This window comes from Pempheris klunzingeri, chromosome 6 (assembly GCF_042242105.1).
Source record: "Pempheris klunzingeri isolate RE-2024b chromosome 6, fPemKlu1.hap1, whole genome shotgun sequence".
NCBI classification, from domain to species: Eukaryota; Metazoa; Chordata; class Actinopteri; order Acropomatiformes; family Pempheridae; genus Pempheris; species Pempheris klunzingeri.
The window spans coordinates 21,826,515-21,844,512 of record NC_092017.1 but is presented as its reverse complement, the minus strand read 5'-3'; the positions used below and the strand labels follow the sequence as shown (position 1 = coordinate 21,844,512).

The window sequence follows — 17,998 nt, the reverse complement described above, 5'->3', positions numbered from 1 at the left end:
CTGCATACTTGCTTTTCTCTTCACTTGGTACTGTCAAAGCAGAGCACGAAGAAAGAGGAAGTACGTCAGACACCACAGTTATGTTATTTCTCCTCTTTGCATGAAACGCTACCCAACTTGCTGACTGGATTCTCTCAAGAGGGACGTAACTCTTGTTGAGCAGTAATTTTGCCGCTCTTTACATGGATGTCCAATCAGTGTTGATGCTAAATGTAGCAAAGTGAAGCAAAAAAAATACCTCAGTGTGTGTTTTATTGACCAGAAGAACTTGAGTTATGAGCTTGTGCTTGTGAGCTTGTGAGTTATCCTGCTCACTAAGTCATGCCGGCAGTGCCTACATTTACCATAATGCATAGCATGCGACCTTCCCAACTCGCCATTCCAAAATCATCTCCACTCCACTCCACTCTCTTGGGGTTAGCTTCGGCCACAGACAGCTCAAAAATAACCAAGGCAAGACTCAACAAAAACTGCCCATGCAGAAACTTGTAGCAGAATAGGTTAAGTATCCAAGCTAACAAGGCCTGTAGTTCCTCTTGGTTACCTGTGACTCAAATATTAGCACTGCTGACCAGGAAGTACAACAAATTTTGCAGGAGAAGAACTGTTTACTTGGTCAATAAACCACACAGAGGTATTTAATTCTTCAGTTGATCACAACGATTGGACATGCACATAAAATGTGGCAAAGATTCCCTTTAAAGTAACACTGCTAGTCTGTCTCATGAAAACTTTCCCTCCTTTTTCCCTTCCCCTGAAAACCAATTGAGCCTCTTATCAATGGGTCATGTATGGAGTCAGACTCACTGCCTTCTATTCCTATTCTGATTGCCTTCTATGCCAAGATCATATTATTTCATGACCAAAAGTTTAAAACCTTTGGTCTCTCTGATCTTTCGCTGAATTCCAAACATTGTTTGAGATATTTTTAGCCGTTCTTCCTTTGCTCTCTTTTTAATCGAGCCAAAGTGAGAATCAAGATCAAACAAGTCTGTGAAAACGTGGAATGTATCTCACCCAGTGCCATTTACCACATTTTGATCTTATACAACCAGAACTACGGCGCTGTTGATTCACAACCACAATATTCAGCAGGCTGTTCTCACATTATGCCACAAACTTTATGGTCTTCTGAAACTGTGCACAGTTAAAGGACATGCCCATGCCCTGACGAGAGCACATCCATCATGTCTTTGTGTAATAATTAATCCCTTAAAACTAACAGTTAAAGTAATAGAAAAAAAACAGATTATTCAGATACCACCTTTGTTGACGAGGTTACAAGGTGGAGTCATAACTTTGTCATTCATTTCACATCCCCAACAATCCTGTTTCTATTTTATGTGTTTTGCTCATTATGAAAATAATTTGAACACCCAGGACTTTTGGACAAATGATGGATGTGGGAGTGTGTGCAGTTAGTCGCTAACATCTTACAAATGTAACAAAGAAACTATACATTTGCTCTTACTAGCCACCCCCAAGGCAACAGTTAACGCCTTTCTCTTCATGACTAACAATCACAATTAGGAGGCACTTCTCTTTGGGAAAGGTGTAACACATCAGCACTCACCAAGGGGCCTGTTCACGCTACCCCATTGACCCTCTGGCCCTGGAAAACTCCTGACAAGGAAACAGTCATGCCCTTATTTACAAGTTTGGCTTCAGAGCCTGTGCTTTTTGTAAAAGTAAGTTCAACTATATTTACTTAAGGGCTTCTTTATGGCACATTGTTTGCTTGGTATCACTCCACTTCCTGCTCCTTGTCACCAGATAGAGACATTCAACATCCCAGGAACCAGGCGTCAGCATGCCAAGGGTCCTGCCTTTCAGTGCTGCCAAATTGGCAATGGCATAATGGGTGTAGGGGCTCAATTAAGGAAGGTGCACCAGTATCAAAAGTCTGGACAAGGTTGCTCTTCCCTGAGGTGGGTGTTCCATATAGATATTTAAATTGCTCTGACCTTCATCACCAAAATGTATAATATATATGATAATATATAATAATATTCCCAATACCTTGAAGACAACACAACATTTAAAGTGGTTTAAAGAAGAAAAGCACACTTTATTTCAACTTCAGAAATGATTTTATGGAGATAAATGGCAGCTAGAAAATAATAAAATTCAACTCCAATGTTGTCAGCCGCCGCAGTGATGCCATTCTTACCTCATGCGATAGTGCAACTTGATACTTGTTTCATCCGTGATCTTGAACTCATAGTTGGGAGGATACCACATGCGAGTTGTCTCATTGTACAGGGCAAATAGGTTATGGCACAAGGGAGAGATTGCTGAGAAGGGAAGGAGAAAAAAACAAAAAAAAAAAAAAAAAGAGGAAAAAGGATCAATATTCAGACCAATTGTTGGATTGGGACTGAGGTTGATTTGTAGCCTCTGTCCAAAGCAAGGAAACTATCTGCTTATAAAACAAGATAAATAGACAGAAATATCTGCATGCTTCACTAAATCAGTCTCACTTGGCTACAGGATGACTAGAGGTTGGGTAAAGAGAGAGACACAGTTCTTCTAAGAGCTCACGGAGTGCCACTTTGTCAAGTTTTACAATAACTGATTCGTGGCTTTTAAACTGTGGTTGAAATTGGATTTGCAGTAGTGTCATGCACTATAATTGCATTATTATTATTGTTATTATTATTATTGATTCTCTTGCAACCACAAAGTCCCTCTCTTTAGGAATTAATACATTTTATTTCACATATTGACAGCTGAATTGTAGCACTTAGAGGTAAGGCAGTAACAAATGTTGTTCATCTAGATTTGAGATCTGGTACAGACAGGGATAAGTTCTAGTTTCACATTACAAAATACCCATTATGTTCACTTATTAGGTATAGTGTGTCACCAAATGACCAACACTGAATGTGTTGTAATCAGATTTTGGGTGTTGTTCTCAGTCTTACTAGCTGTTCCTCACCTTATGTTCATATGTCTGCCTTTCTCTGTCAACATGCTATAAACCTGATGATTTTGCTCTCTCCAACTGATTTGGCCCTTATGTACCACACACTATATTGGTTGTGACATCAATAACACACCCTTCATAAGTTGCAATAAACAGAGACTATATCAATAAGCAAAGCAGGCAATTTTTGATTGTGCAAACTAGGCAACAAGTCAGTCTCACAGCATTTCCTGGCAGCCTCCACACAGAGCTCCTCCGCGGTGTAGCAGCCTTTCAGGTACTCTAGCTGGTGCTCATCTGGTATGTAAAAGTGGATCTCCAGGCCCCAAGTGGGAATAGGAGAAGAGGGGAGCTGGGCTCTTCTACTGGACCTCCTCATCTTCCCACAGAGTTGCCGGCTCAACTCCATCATCCACAGAGTTGGCATTCAGACACTAGATAAGTGAAGTGACAAAGAGAAAATGGGGAAGTGGGAATGTTACATTAAACCTTTGCGTTAACGTCATAGGTTCTATATGCAGCAACATTTTGACTTTCATAAGCAATATCAGCTAGAGAAAAGAGAAAATACACACATGGGAAACAATCACAAGTCTTCAGGCTGTCTTTAAAGTTTAATGAGTGCTTTTGTTGCCTAGTTCAGAATTACCATACTTATGCCAGCCTGTCCCACCCATATAGACTTTAGACTTTAGACTTAGACTTTTACTTTATCGATCCCCCATAGGGGGAAATTCACGTTACAGCAGCAACATAAGCAGTAATAGAAAAAAGAAATAAAGAAAACAACAGTAGAAAATAAGCAATAGTAAATAAATATATATTGTAATGATAAATAAATATTTACACTATGAACATGAATGTACAGTATGGCCAGGGATATGAAATGAGATGAGTGAAAAAACAGTGCCAATTAGCAACCATGTAGTGACAATGTACTGTTTGTCAGTGTATTTAACATCAGCCAGTGATGCTGCTGTTGAAGAGTCTGATGGCCGATGGGAGAAATGACCTGCGGTGGCGTTCCTTCTTGCAGGGTGGGTGCCTCAGCCTGCTGCTGAAGGAGCTGATTATATAATGATCTTTACAGAAGAAATTAGTAACAAATCTGTTGTTAACAAAGACAGTTATGTGTGTATAGGGTGTGTGTGTGCATGTGTTACAATAAGGCAAAAGTATTGATTGCTTGGTGAGCTCAGCAAACAGAAACTCTTGAGTTCAATGTTCATCAACCTGATGACTCATGTTAATACAGTGCAGAGCCCCAATATACAGAAGCACACAGAATACAATGATGCCTCAGTTAAGTGCAAATGACATGACGTCAGCCTCTCAAGTGAGCTGATAACATCAGCACACATCAGTGCTTCACTACTGGATGAGTCTAATAGCCTGTCTACAACAGCTGCACAGCAAAAGCAGCATGTCGACGGCAGCAATCCTGAGTTATTCATCAGCGTTTACACTGGATCCGTTCACACACAGTGCCTCTTTGCACTCAGTAGTGTGTTGACAGCTCATCCAGCTGAAATACACAATTATGTAGTTAAGCACATAGATGGGAGGGAAAAAAAATTACCTTTAGGCATGAAAGAGACACTTCACTTCATGTGCGTACAAGCCATTATACAGACAGCTGTATAGATTTATTTGCTGAAGGGAGTTGACCAACAAACCCACGGTTCATGTTCTGCTGAGGATGTGTGTTGTATGTCAATCCCTATCTCTCTCCCCTCATTTTCTGTCATCTCTACACTGGATCTGTCCAATAAACCATTACATAAAAATGCTAATCCTGTCCGTTCTGTTGTAAAGGATCAGCTACAAGAACACATGTGAAAAGCATCAGGTGTAGACGACAGGTAAACATTTCCTTTTCCCTCACATTACTAACAACTAATACTACTAACACAGTTAATACTACTCAAGACTTTCAATATCTTCACAGAAAAAGAGCCAATCAAACACTGACAACTGCTGGCCAAACTGTGCCAACTTGAAGAGGGAAAGTTTAAATATAAACGTAGTGAAGCTTAAGTCTGTAGTATTTAGATGCTGAAGTGTTGTTGGACAGTAGGACTGAGCCATTTGCAGAGTTTTGACTTTCTGTGCTGTTACTCAGTAATCCTAGATGAGTTCAACACTAGTTTGTCAGTTAGCTTTTTAGTTCAGTATCATTTTAAAAAAGGTATGGCCATTGTTATCATAATTGCTTTTTGTTGCACACCTGACACACCTTCCTTTGCCCTGCCTCTTCCCCTCAACGCTAAGCAACAGCTGAGCAACAATTTGAACACTTCCTGCGGCTAAACGCCTCGACAGATCTACAGGACAAAGGATGACATGTTGTACTGTGACCAAATGAATGTAATGTTTCTCATAACTAAAGTGGACCAAGTGATGTGATCCTGCTGTAGAACTGCGGTCAACATCACTGTCTCCCTCTGGTTAACTGTGATAAACTAAATTTGAAAAGAACAGCACAGAGAATGATAGGGGCAGACAGGGGCAAATTGCTATTGTTATATGCGCACAAGTTAGGACTAATACTACTAGGACTTAAGTATAAATATTAAGTGTACTTAAAAAACTCTCTGGCTTTCAACGGTTACAAGGTACTCCAGCAACAAACAGCGATAATCATTACATCGCCATCTATTTACATATGACGTCACATACACAAACATTTACATAAACAAACTAGAGGAGAAAAGGGAGAAAGAGACAAGAGACATGCCCTGGCCCCCCGACCTAAACACCAGTAAGTGACAGTCATCATCATTTTTACTGCTGAATTTATTGAGAAGAGCTTTTTCAATGAGTCATCCGTCTGTCACTTTCACAAAGTGAGTTAATCAGTGTGTCCCTCTTCCTTTTTCTACCGAAATTCAACTTAATACTTAACACAAATTTCTTTTATAGACATTACTTTGATAATCATGAAATGTAAGCATTTTGTTTGATATATATATACAGCTATCTTGAACAAATTACACCATCAAGTTTTTTTTTTCAGTCTACGCAAAAGACATAACAAACACCACCTCCGTTCGCATCTGTTTTCCATAAAAAAAATTTTTTTCCATAAAAGTACAAAATACTGTAATAGGGCTGTAATGATTACTTTCTTTCGATTCATTTCTAGATTAATCAGTCACTTAGTCTTTAATATCAAAAAATATTAAAACAAAAATCCAAAAACATATGTAGAGAACTGAATTAATATCAACTTTGTAAAATATGTACTAGAGCTGCAACTATTAGTCGATTGACAGTAAGTTAATGAGGAATTAATTTAATGTTGATGTTTGTTTTCTAATGTTTTATAGGCTAAACAATTAATCGAGAAAATTATAGGTAGATTAATCAAATGAATGCATTAATGCAGTTAATGCAGCCCTTGAGTTTACACTACGTTGGTTGGGTGGTCCAAAACAATAAAGCATAGAAAATAAATATCATAGCAACAAACAAGTAAACACTTCTGCATCACTTGCAGCTATTTAAAGTTTCCCCTCCTATCTAAGTCTGAGGCAGGTAGCCCATCTAAAAAAAGCTGACCACGCGCATCATGATGAAAAGTGCTGCTGAAGAACATCAAAGTGAAACTGAAATAGAATGAGCCTCCTTTTCCCCATCTCAACCCACCATTTCAAAATTTCCTGTTGCTACTTTTCATAGCGAAACCCTTTCAGTAAAGACAACTGGGTATGGCCTTTACTGTGTCCATAGGAAATCCTGACTGACACCCTATTGTTCAGACCTATGACAACCTGATCCAAGTCAGTCTTTAGTCTGACTGTAAGAACTATTTGTTCCAAAGTGGACTACAGCCATGAATTAACACAATTCTTTTTTTTAAAAAACAACAACAATGCTAACCCTCAAAATTGCTGCTCTTGATACCATTCTGTCTGGTGTTATTTAACAAATAAATCTGCCCTCATGTTTGAGATGGGAATTATAAGTGGGGTGAATAACGACTGCAGTTTACAAACTGAATGAGTACTACAGATATTTAACCAGAGTTTAGTTAAACTGAATAATGGACTACGGTGAGGCTTTTATTTGTTTAGTTTCAGACACAAGAGGGGAGTTTCGCCTTATTACCTTAGTATTTAAACACTATCTAGCAATTGTCATTAAAGTGTTTTTTTGTACGTCAATACACAGAATGATTATCTTATTATCATTCCAAGTAAATTACAATCAATCTCATTCTTGACTTTATGATTGGCACACCTTTTTCATCAGTTTCTGTGACTTGCAGTTATATGGCTACATTGCTGCACTTAAAGTAACGCTTTAAAGCTGTGTGTCGCAGTGCTTGGCTGTAACATTGGTTAATGTTTGAGCATTAAAATATAATTTCATTAGTGCGCTATGCTACCAGGGATTTTTCTGTAAGGGAGTGCAGGGTTTGTTGTCACACTTTTGACTCTCATATGAAGTGCTCATCATAAACACACACAAGGTTTTGGGTTCAAATGGTTACCCCTTTTATTTCTATTTCATTTAATTTTCAAATTATTAGCCGTTTCAGACACCCTGACACATTGTGTAACCTACTCCATACAGGGTTAGTTGTCCCTATAGCTATCAATGGGGCTTCAATAAAAAAAATAAAAATAAATCAGTTTCAAATTAACAGAATCACCATCTCTATAACACTCCTTAAACCATTAAAATGTGAATCATGATTATCTGTTTGAATTATTCTGTGTAATGATAAGTAGCATGACGGAATTTACAGTGTTGAAAAAGTTAGTGTTGAAAAGTCACAAGTGAAACAAGCAGCCCCACCTTTTATGCAAGCTAGCACGTTCTTAGTTAGTGCCTAAGAAGTGGACTCAAATAAAAGCAACTAACTTCCTCTTTTTAATAAATGTTTGACAAAGCCTAATCATATATGAGCTTTTATTACAAAAATAATAGCAACATGAAAAATTACTCTGACCCATAAGAAAAACAAAATTTCTCCTCATCTCAATGTTTTGTGCCTCTTACACAAAAGGGCCAGATATTAATGAGCATGACATCACGCCAAATTTTTGATATCAACATGATGAAACAGCGCCCTCTAGTTTGGTGCTGTCATAAGCACTGAGACAACCAGCCTATGAAAGACAGCTAACCCCGCTCTCTCCTACCAGTGTGTGGTGATTCAGTAAGCATACTGACGTTACGTGTGTTCACTACCTCAGTGGTAAACTGCTGTCAATTGCTCAAAGTTAAGACACTCAAGCATTCAAACATGAAACTATTTTTATAAGATGTTATGTATGTGATAGTTCTATTATTTCAATTTGCAGTAAAAGAAAATTATACTAACAAAAGAATGAATAAGTACTGTGGAGGTTAGGAATTCAAACTTTCTTGATCTTCATTATGGGACCTTTCCAGCACTTTTCAGGGCAAAAAAAAAAAAAATCTAATTCAGTGGCCTATTCTATAAATCTGAGATACTTTGACTGCATGTAATTTAACTTCACCATAACCACCAAATCGAGAATTCAAATATTAACTTTACAGTAACGCACTGGTTCTGAGTCTGATTAACAGACTTAAAACCAGAAAAGTAAAAACTATTGGCTATCTTGACGGCATTTTATGAAGCAATAACGTTGCCTTTAACTTTTTTGTTGTAAATGTCAGCTAAGAGTCGCTATTGTTAATTCAATGCCACAGAATTTTATAAACTTAAACATAAGTTGGGGAAGGAGGACTACGAATTAAAACACATACACACAATAGTGTAATTTGGATGGGCAGGCCATTTTTTTAATTACCATTTTGTGCGACACCATGTTTGATTTTTAGAAAGCTGAAAAACCAATGAGCCTGAAATGAAAATACAGTGGGTAGATGATAGGCTGGTAAAGCGATAACTTGGTTATTACAAGAAAAGGTCAAGTGAGTGATGATCTGGTGCTCCCTGATGTTTAGTTACCATGGTGAACACCAAAGAGCGTGCCTACTTCTTTTCATAAACGGAAATAAACTTAGATTGTTAAACTTTAATCACCATACAATATAAAAGTACATTTAGAAAATCACATTATAAATCCATATTTCTATTATTCCAATTTGATTATAATTTCCTCTTATAATTTACTACTTCAAATATCAATTCCTCAATCAAATCAGCCACAGTCTAAATGTGGGGGAGAAAATGCCTTACACTTGTTAAAATGCACACAAGTGAGTAAACTTAATATCCAAGGTTGGGTAAAAACATTTGGTTAATGCAAGTGATGATAGCAAAAACAAAATAGCTCTGAAATGAAGTCTACCATTCTGATATCAATAAAATGCCGATCAAACATAGATGTGTGGTTCAAGGGCTTTAACCATTCAAGTGTGACAGTTCACATTTGTGGCAACAAGCTGCAAGAAACCACATTCTTTCATTGTTTGAGACAACGTTTTCTTGAGTGATGGTAAGGCCAGAAATTTTGTGTGTGCATGCGCGTGCGTGTGTGTGTGTGTGTGTGTTGGGTTTAAGAGGAAACACCTACTTTTGTCAACCTCCACTGCGCGTGAAGCCACTTACCCTTTGTTGTCGGGTACAATTTCGTAAAATATTTGGATTACAGGTAGGACTGCGGCAATCAATGAATCTATTGATATTTTCTCAATTTATTAATTAATTGTCTGGTCTATAAAATGTTCAAACATTAAGAAAAAAGGCCCATCACAAGTTCCCTGTCCAAGGTGACGTCTTCAAAATGTCTTGTTTGTTCACACCAACAATCAGCAACCTGGCAGTAGTGGTATGTGCTAAGTATATTATCAGGGGAGTAGAAAAATACTGAGATTTGAGAAGATTAAAACCAGCGAATTTGTGTCGTGTGTGCCTGAAAAATTTCAAAATCTTTTTTTTTTTCTCTCTCTCTCTCTCTCTCTCTCTAACCATCACAGCTTTAATTACAGGAGAGGGCCGCAAAAGTGATACCTATGATCAAAACAGCCATTCTCTGCCTGTTTTGTTATTGTTGTCCAGCATATTATTAAATACACAAACACAATAAAGCCATTTCACTTAATAGATCCAACTTTACTGTGTAGGAGGAGGGTCCCTGTGGCCCCTGTGGTCCCCCTGGTCAGATAAAAATCCAACAACAGATTTCAGTTTACTTGAACACCCTATAGGCACAAAGACCGAATACAGACAGCTGAAGACATTTCACTTTCTGCCCTTTCAATTTTCTTACAGTTTTTTTTAATCACTTAAACACTTGGCCCTAGTTTGTGGTGCGGATATTGTATTAGATTGCATCATGTTATGAGACCTAGTTAATATTTTGCCACAGTAACTCTGTATATATTCCTCAGTGAGTTCTTCTGCAGGTTTAGTTTAAACCAAACTGTACATCGGCCCAGCATCTATCAGCCTGTGAGTTTCTGAGGCCGATGAATACGGATGGAGAGTCGATGCTAACATACCAAGAGGACTAACGTTGGTTGGCATTAGCTTGTTAGCCAGCTAACTTAGACAGTCAAAGCAAACCGTAGCTGGGCATTTCCCCGCTTGACAACAACGGAGAAGGATGACAAACAAGTGGATGTGTTCAACTGACCATAGGGCAGACATTTTGTTTAGTCAGACACGCTGTTTTTTACTCACCTAGCAAGCTTAGCCAGACAGCTGGCAAGTTACTTCCGTTTCGTTTAGTACATTAGACGCTTCGACCAAGTTCGAGCTCCTCTCTTGGAGGATTTTACTTATCGCTTGTCGGCTGCTTGATTCAAAAAAATCCCAAGAAAATTATCCAGTATCGAAAAGGAAAAACAGGAGTGAGTTAATTCCGCGGTATTTGGTGATGTTTCGGTAGCTTGAACGAAGGCGCAGTCCACCGCTGTTCTCGATAACCCTTCCTGACAAGAAACGTCCCCTTTCCCGAAAACAACGCAGAAGCCGTCGGCAGGAGGCGGCTGCTGATTGGCTGTTTAGCCCGTCAATCAAGAAGGCGACATTAAGACATTAACCCCATCACTGAGTGTTGGCTTTTATTTTGGTCAATATGTAATATATATATTTTTTAATGATATTTACAGGTTATTCAGTTACAAGAAAGAAACACAATCTTTTTTATGATAAGAATGTTATTTATGGTAAAATAAATAAATAAATAAAAACTTTTTATCTTAAACCTCTTTATTTTATGTGGAAAATACTACATTCACAAATGTAAATGGAATGAAAGGATGCCACATGTAGAACAATTTAAAATAGAAATCACACACTACATTGGGATATTATTTGGACTGAAGAACACTAAAGCAATTAAACAGTAGAGGTTTGTAAAGCTTAATTTATTTTTCTTTAAATGTCTGTCTATTGTTGTGATTTATATGATACCCCTGTGTATAAAGTTTAGTGTTGTCCTGCATGTCTTTTTCCTTTTCAAACTCTATACCACAGCATGTTTTATTTGAAGATAACTGTATAACATTGCAACAGTGCAATTTTAAAAAAAGAAAAGTGAATGTGGGCTTTTCCAATCTGTGTTTCAGAGATGTTTCTATAACAACACTGGATATTCTATAGCAATTATGCCAAAAGACATTATCATTAAATTTCAATGTAATAATAGACCTTTGTGTTTTATGACAAACTGTAGTCTTGGTTCACAAGTTTCACATACATAAGGCAATAAGTCTTTCACAAGCCTGAATATTTTTCTTTTTGAATTCAATCTGTGTGTGGATTTATTAATCCTAATGACAAAGGGATAAAAGTGAGCACACACTGCTGTATTTTACAGAACTGTTTCCTGGAGCCCCCACTTAAGATATGTTAACTTTTATTGATATAATAGATTCCTACATTTTTGTATTTTATCTAATTTATTGAAGCCTATTTCAGTTATTCTGCAAAGAATGTCCAGTGGAATATCTGTATCTTCACAATGTTCAATAAAGAGAAAAAATAGGTGTGTGAATGTGGGCTTTTTTTTCCCCCTTGTATGACTAAGTGGGACTCTCCTCCCATTTAGAGACAAAAGGGTGATCCCCAAATGGTGAACCATAAAAAGTAGCTACGCTTTTTAGACACGTAATCATTTTTTTCAGTTTTTAATCCAACATGGATTAGAAGTCTAGAAAACTCTCAGAAACAAATGTATGTTTGAACATCTAGATGTACATTCTCATGGCAATCAATTTACTGATGATGATCGTGCAATATGACTGAAAGCTCCAGGTGATCTACTGAACGGGCTTTGTGGTTGTCATCTGCTATTTCCGAGCCAAAAGTAAAGAATTAAGTAACATTAAGACTTGGATTTTGGTTAAAGTGAGGCTTACGGTTGTGGGGTTAGGGTACACCATCTAATGTTTATTGTTAAGATTAAAGATCCCTATATTTGAAGACATAAAAACTAGCACATCTTAAATTCAAATAGGTGATCAAAGAGAAACGTTTTTGTGCCACACTCTGCTTACATATATCAATCTGTAAAAATGACGGTCAAAAATCTAAGTGAAGTAACAATGAGTAATATTTAGATTAAGGAAAGGCTCCAGGGAATTAATGAAAGTCAATGCAGTGTCCTCCTAAGTGAAAAAAACAAGCCATATAGACATGAGAACCAAATAAGATTTTTCACTGTCATGGACAATCTGAACACTGTAGCATGGAGGGTAATCATTCATCTTTGCCATTCTGTAGGTGGCAAAAATGTAGGTAGTTTCTTCCAGGTCTTTGCTCTTTGTGATTGTATTTCCAAGACCTGACAACATGTAGTTATGTGTGGCCAATGTGTGTAATTATCATTGCCTCATCTTTTAGAAATTTGCATAACTGCCCTTTTGAATGTGGTTGTTTACTGGAAACATTGCACATTCACTCCAGTGGCAAAACAGAGCCAATATCCTAAATGTGTTTAAGCATTCCCTTCATATCAAATGATAAGAGGTTCTGTTGCAAGTCTTTTAAAGACAAATGTGTTACAAAAGAGAAAACAGGAATCTTGGACTACTGTACTTTTTCCTCTCCACTAAACAAATAATGGCGTTTACCCACTGACTGCATAGAAGAGATCAAACACATGTGTAGACATTGACATATTTCCCGATTTGTACAAAGTACTGTAACAAATGGCTCTGTGGATGTGGAAAGAAAACAAACAGATCAAATAAATGAGTTATGCATAAGACCATTAGACGTTAGAAGGGTTAAAGTCAGCTACATGTTGCATCCCTGAGCTGATACGTATCAGAAAACATCAGAATAGAAAAGGTTTAAAACTCAGTATGACGTATTTGTATGCAGCTGTAAGGACATTTTAAGAGTCAACTATATTATACAGTAGGGTATTTGTCAACAATTATAGTATAACTCCCCTATGAAGACATAACATTTTTAGTTTTTTGTTTTTACTTTTAACCAGGTTAGTACTGCTGAGATCGATGATCTCTTTCACAAAGGCACCTGGGCAAGACAGCAGTGTTAACAAAACAAAACAAAACAGAGCAAGGCAACAGAGCACATAAAAGATATAAAATGTAGAAATAATCTAAATGTCTGCAGACGTAGACAGATGCCAACGGATTCATTCGCCTGTCTATGTTTCAACATTGCAATGCATGTCTTTTATGTTCTATGTTTCCTTGCTCTGTGTATCGTTGCTTCAGGCATTTACATTCACGCCATCTTACTATATCGTCATTCATTATCCCTTCATGCACCAGCATATGTGTGCACACAGGAGGGGTCATAAAAGCTGACAAATTTGCAGTGGTCAGTGTCAACAAGGGGGTTGACCTTCATCACCGAACTGCATCACTGCAGCAGCCATCAACTGTGAGTCACTTAGTCTGCTTTGGAATAGTCAGGGATCCGTGTTAATAAAAAGGAAAACTACTTCCTCACTGAAAGACCAAGAATGGGTGGTTCATTTTAAAGGAGGGACTTCCCATGCCACATCCCAGTGAGCGTTCTTGCAGTAAAGGAAGTGAGACAGAAATTCCCCATGATCACGGGCGTCAACGGAGAGGAGAGTTTTTGTTGTTTGCACATACAGTAGTTGAGAAGACTATTGAGGAATTTGGTGGGTTGCCTGGTCTCATTTAGAAAATAGCTCTTTTAGGCAATGTGGTCCTCTATTGACTTATCATTTTATTATCAAAAAAATATGCTTCACCACAATGTATCAAGATATCACGGGGTGAGTCAGAAAAACACGGCAAGTCGAGCGGATTGAGGTTAGAGTGAGACAAAAACAATACATGTATCATGACTCTTTGGGGATTTCCACAGCAGCTACAGTTTGTACCCTTTCAATGAAACATTTTAAGCACAGGTGCAGAGTGACCCGTGGTTTATCAGACATGACTCAAAGTTCAAAACAGTGTTCTGAAAAATGTGATTCATTTCAGCATACTGACATCACAGATCATAGAGCAAGTGGGGTTTGAAATGTGATATATTGACATCATATATTGAACATTACCTAAGATTCACAAACCAGCAACAGTGACTTAGCAGTTTATCCCAAAATGGAGGCTATAGTTGTCACTGGTGTGAATCACACACTGGCGTCTCCATGTTCATCTGTTCTGTTTTATTGGATTATATAAACATAGTGGCGGAACAATGAGCTTTTTTGTCACATTAAAACTGGAATCAGACAAACCTTTAGGCCATTTGTGACACGTATAAAGAAAGAATGAGCACCTCAGTTGTTTTAACAGACTTTGTACATCAAAATATTCACGATTAAGGTTTCAGGAACAGATTGGCACAGTGGGACAGAGCTGTGGACCTTAGTGTGTAGACCACAAAAACACATCAATAATAGGTCTTTAGCTCCCTCTGTTGACAACAATGTGGAGCAAACATTCAGTGTGGATCCTGATTCCTCGAGAAATTCTTTGAACTTGAAGAACAGTGTTATTCTAAATGTGCTATCTATAAGGATGTCACTTATTTGAGAAAAATAGGAAAAATACTCATTTAAATTTCAAACTGATCAGACGGAGGCTTCAGTCACTCAACAGTTGACTGTTTTTAATGCAAATGTCTGTATTCAAAATCTACTGAATTTTCAAAAGCAGAGATGAATAAAAGGACAGACACGTTTAAATGAAAGAAAACCACTTTATTTCTTATAGTTAAGCAGGAGTTACATATGTGGTGAAGATATATATAGCTTCTAGGTTTTAAGTTGAATGTTTCTTTCGCTTAAACAAACAGAAATCTGACTGACTGACTGATTCAACAAGAGAAACAATTTGGTAAAAAAACAGGGACTTTTGGATTTCCCATTAAACTTTTCTAGATCAACATACCACAATACCATTTTTCTTCTCTTGGGTCCTCTGGCTCGTTGATTCACTGCGCTCGCGTCAAGTTGGCAGCCATCCTTCAGTTATCACAGTACTGTACCTTCGATGGGGACAGCATCAGCACTGTGATAACTGAACCAGGGCAGCCTGTCAAGTCTAGCAGTCTGCTGCAATCGTCGTCCACCATTAATATCTGAGCTCTAGGTCAACAGGTGCAAACGTATCCATGTCTTCCTTTTGCATTTTCGCAGCTTATTGGCTGGTATCTCATACAAAACATATGCAAGATCTATCCCCAGCATTTCATTTAATTTCATTGTAACAACCCCCTAATCTATACTTATGATGCAACAGGCTCATAGAATCCTGATTATCCAGGTTTCTGTTATCCTGTATTCCACTTTGTGTTAGATAGGTTGTCTCAAAAGTCCAGATTTGGTGAAAGTGGCTCGGCAGTAAGTCTCCGAGGTTATAGGAGTAAACTGCAACATGCACTTAAAGCTGATGCATTTTAACGTTATTTATTCGTCATGCCTTCGGGTACGGTACGGTATGTTTCTTTCTTTTTTTTTTTTTTTGCTATTTGCACATCCAAAGTGGTTTGATTATTGATTCCCTCCTGCAAAGTGCAGACTCTGTCTTCCATTATAGGATGAAACTTCTCCCTGTGTCTGAAGGCTGACGGTTAATAATGCACGAACCTGCACTTGCAATGTGAACCTAATGACCTTCTGGATGTGAATCTGTGGCTACAAACACTTCCCAAATCCTGCTTTTCAGTCTTTCATATCATTGCACGTTTAGCACCAATTACTTTTTTTTTTTTTTTCTTCTTTTTTTCTTCCCATATGACAGCATTTTAATTTCTGCTCTTGCTGGTTAATGTTTGATCTCATGACACAACAGCGGGTACAAAGATTTTCTTTTCCTCACCTCTTTCCTGATAGGACGAACTACTGTAGCCTATATAATTCATACCAACCACAAGGCCGAGTGACGTCAGACTTGTTATGATCTCCTAGCGGGCTCCGCCTCCCTCACCCCCCTCCTCCTCCTCCTCCTCCTCCTCCTCCTCCCCCCCCTCCGTCGCGAGCCAGCCTCTCCAGCAGTCCGGTGGCGTCGCTGGCCGACGTAGGGGCTCCTCCTCCTCCTCTCCAGTCCGCCCTCCACACTTCATGTAAACAACTCCATTAGCCCCGCTGCACAGGGCTCTGGCCGCGAATGTCCGTGTGGGACGTGGAAAGCAGAGCAACATGTGTTAATAACTAATAAAATAAAAAAAAAAAAAGAGCAGAGGATGAACACGTGGCGTGGGCCGATCGCTCCGTTTGATGCCTTCAGCGTCTGTAAAAAAAAAAAAAAAAAAAAAAAAAAAAATAGATCCAGTGAAGAAAGCGCGTCCATGTTGCATAAACCATCAATGTAACGTTAAATAAGCGGGGAAATGGCTTATAACCCGCTGACAGTGACAGGAACAGGCTGCAAAACACGGATCCACGTCTCTGATACTAATACCAGGGAATGAGAATAAGAGCGAGGAGTGGAATAAGCTGTGCCAGCGCTTGTTGCTGTTTCCTGCAAATAAACAAAAGTTGACCACATCCAAACAACACCATTGTTTGTGCCGTTACATAACAGCGCGCAGCCCTGCTTTAAATGGGCTAAATGCGCTCTTTAAAAAGCGAACTGAGGCGCAAAATATAAGCGCTGTGTTCGCACTGAATACTGTGCAGCCAAACGTTAACGCCCAGCATTGCACACACACCCCTTTTCTAGCCAAAAACAAACAGCATGCTCCGGGATCCAAATATAATCATTTCTTCTTACTTACATTCACTCCGCATTAAACGTAGAACACATTTTCGGCTCACTCACCTGCAAATTTCCCGTTTAATTCCCCGTGTTTACATGAATATTTTTAATGACGCAGCAAGACCACTCAGAGCAACGTGATTGTCGCCATTTTTTGTTGTTATTGAATTCTCCAAAGCCATGTGACAAATTGATAATGATTTTAAAAAACAGGCTTCCGGGTGTGGAGACAGAAAAAGAGTTTCGCGAGGGTAAAAAAAAAAAAAAAAGGTTCATCTTCCCGAGTTGTTTGTCTGATGGATTAGTCTGGTTACTCCACTGACTGAAGGCTGAAGGCTGTGCGCAATATTTGACAGCTCCGAGACGCGCTGCCGCCGCCGTATGGCTCGCAACAAGTACTCACTTGGTTCCTTCCGTCCGCAAACGTTGCGCGGAATGACAGCGACTCATGTGCTTTTCTGCGCCCGCTGCCAGCAGTGCGAAACCATAACAGCACATTGAACCATACAGAATAAAAAATGCTGTCAACAAGTGGTGGAATCCAAGAATGGCCCACTTTGGCAATTAATGGATTAACACGCGTAAAATACAGCAACTCTCTTTGCAGTCTCTCCAAATGTCAAATGCTCTTAGATAATTAGAAAAGTTGCTACCGTAAGAGCGAGAATTGCAAATAGCAAAACCCAATATCGACATTTTTATGGGATCAGGTGACGTTACATTGACTTACACGCCCTTTTCTGGTTTGTAATGTTATGAGAATTACGAGGAAAATCCTTTTGAACAAGCCCTGACATGAACTTAAAGTGGGATTATCTGAGTTTCCGACGCAAAGCTTTGCAGTTGTAGGTCAAAATAGCTTTTATATAAGATTCCCAAACAGACTACGACAGGACAGGATATCAAAAATGTTTGCACAGAGAGGCACCCCCTCACTGTCTTCTATCCTATGTAACTTTAAATGATGCT

The 17,998-nt window shown here is 38.5% G+C and overlaps 1 protein-coding gene across 1 annotated transcript in view; it reads right to left on the bottom strand.

Moving 5' to 3' along the window:
• jak1 (Janus kinase 1) overlaps window positions 1-10,799 on the bottom strand; it is a 34,332-nt gene extending 23,533 nt beyond the window's left edge. The window contains exons 1-3 of the mRNA XM_070832899.1: window positions 10,554-10,799; window positions 3,149-3,360; window positions 2,171-2,294 (exon numbers count right to left, since the gene is read on the bottom strand). Of these exons, the coding sequence (XP_070689000.1) occupies window positions 2,171-2,294; window positions 3,149-3,353 (329 nt within the window). The 5' untranslated portion in view covers window positions 3,354-3,360; window positions 10,554-10,799. The remainder of the gene's footprint in view (window positions 1-2,170; window positions 2,295-3,148; window positions 3,361-10,553) is intronic.
• Between the last annotated feature and the right edge of the window lie 7,199 nt (window positions 10,800-17,998).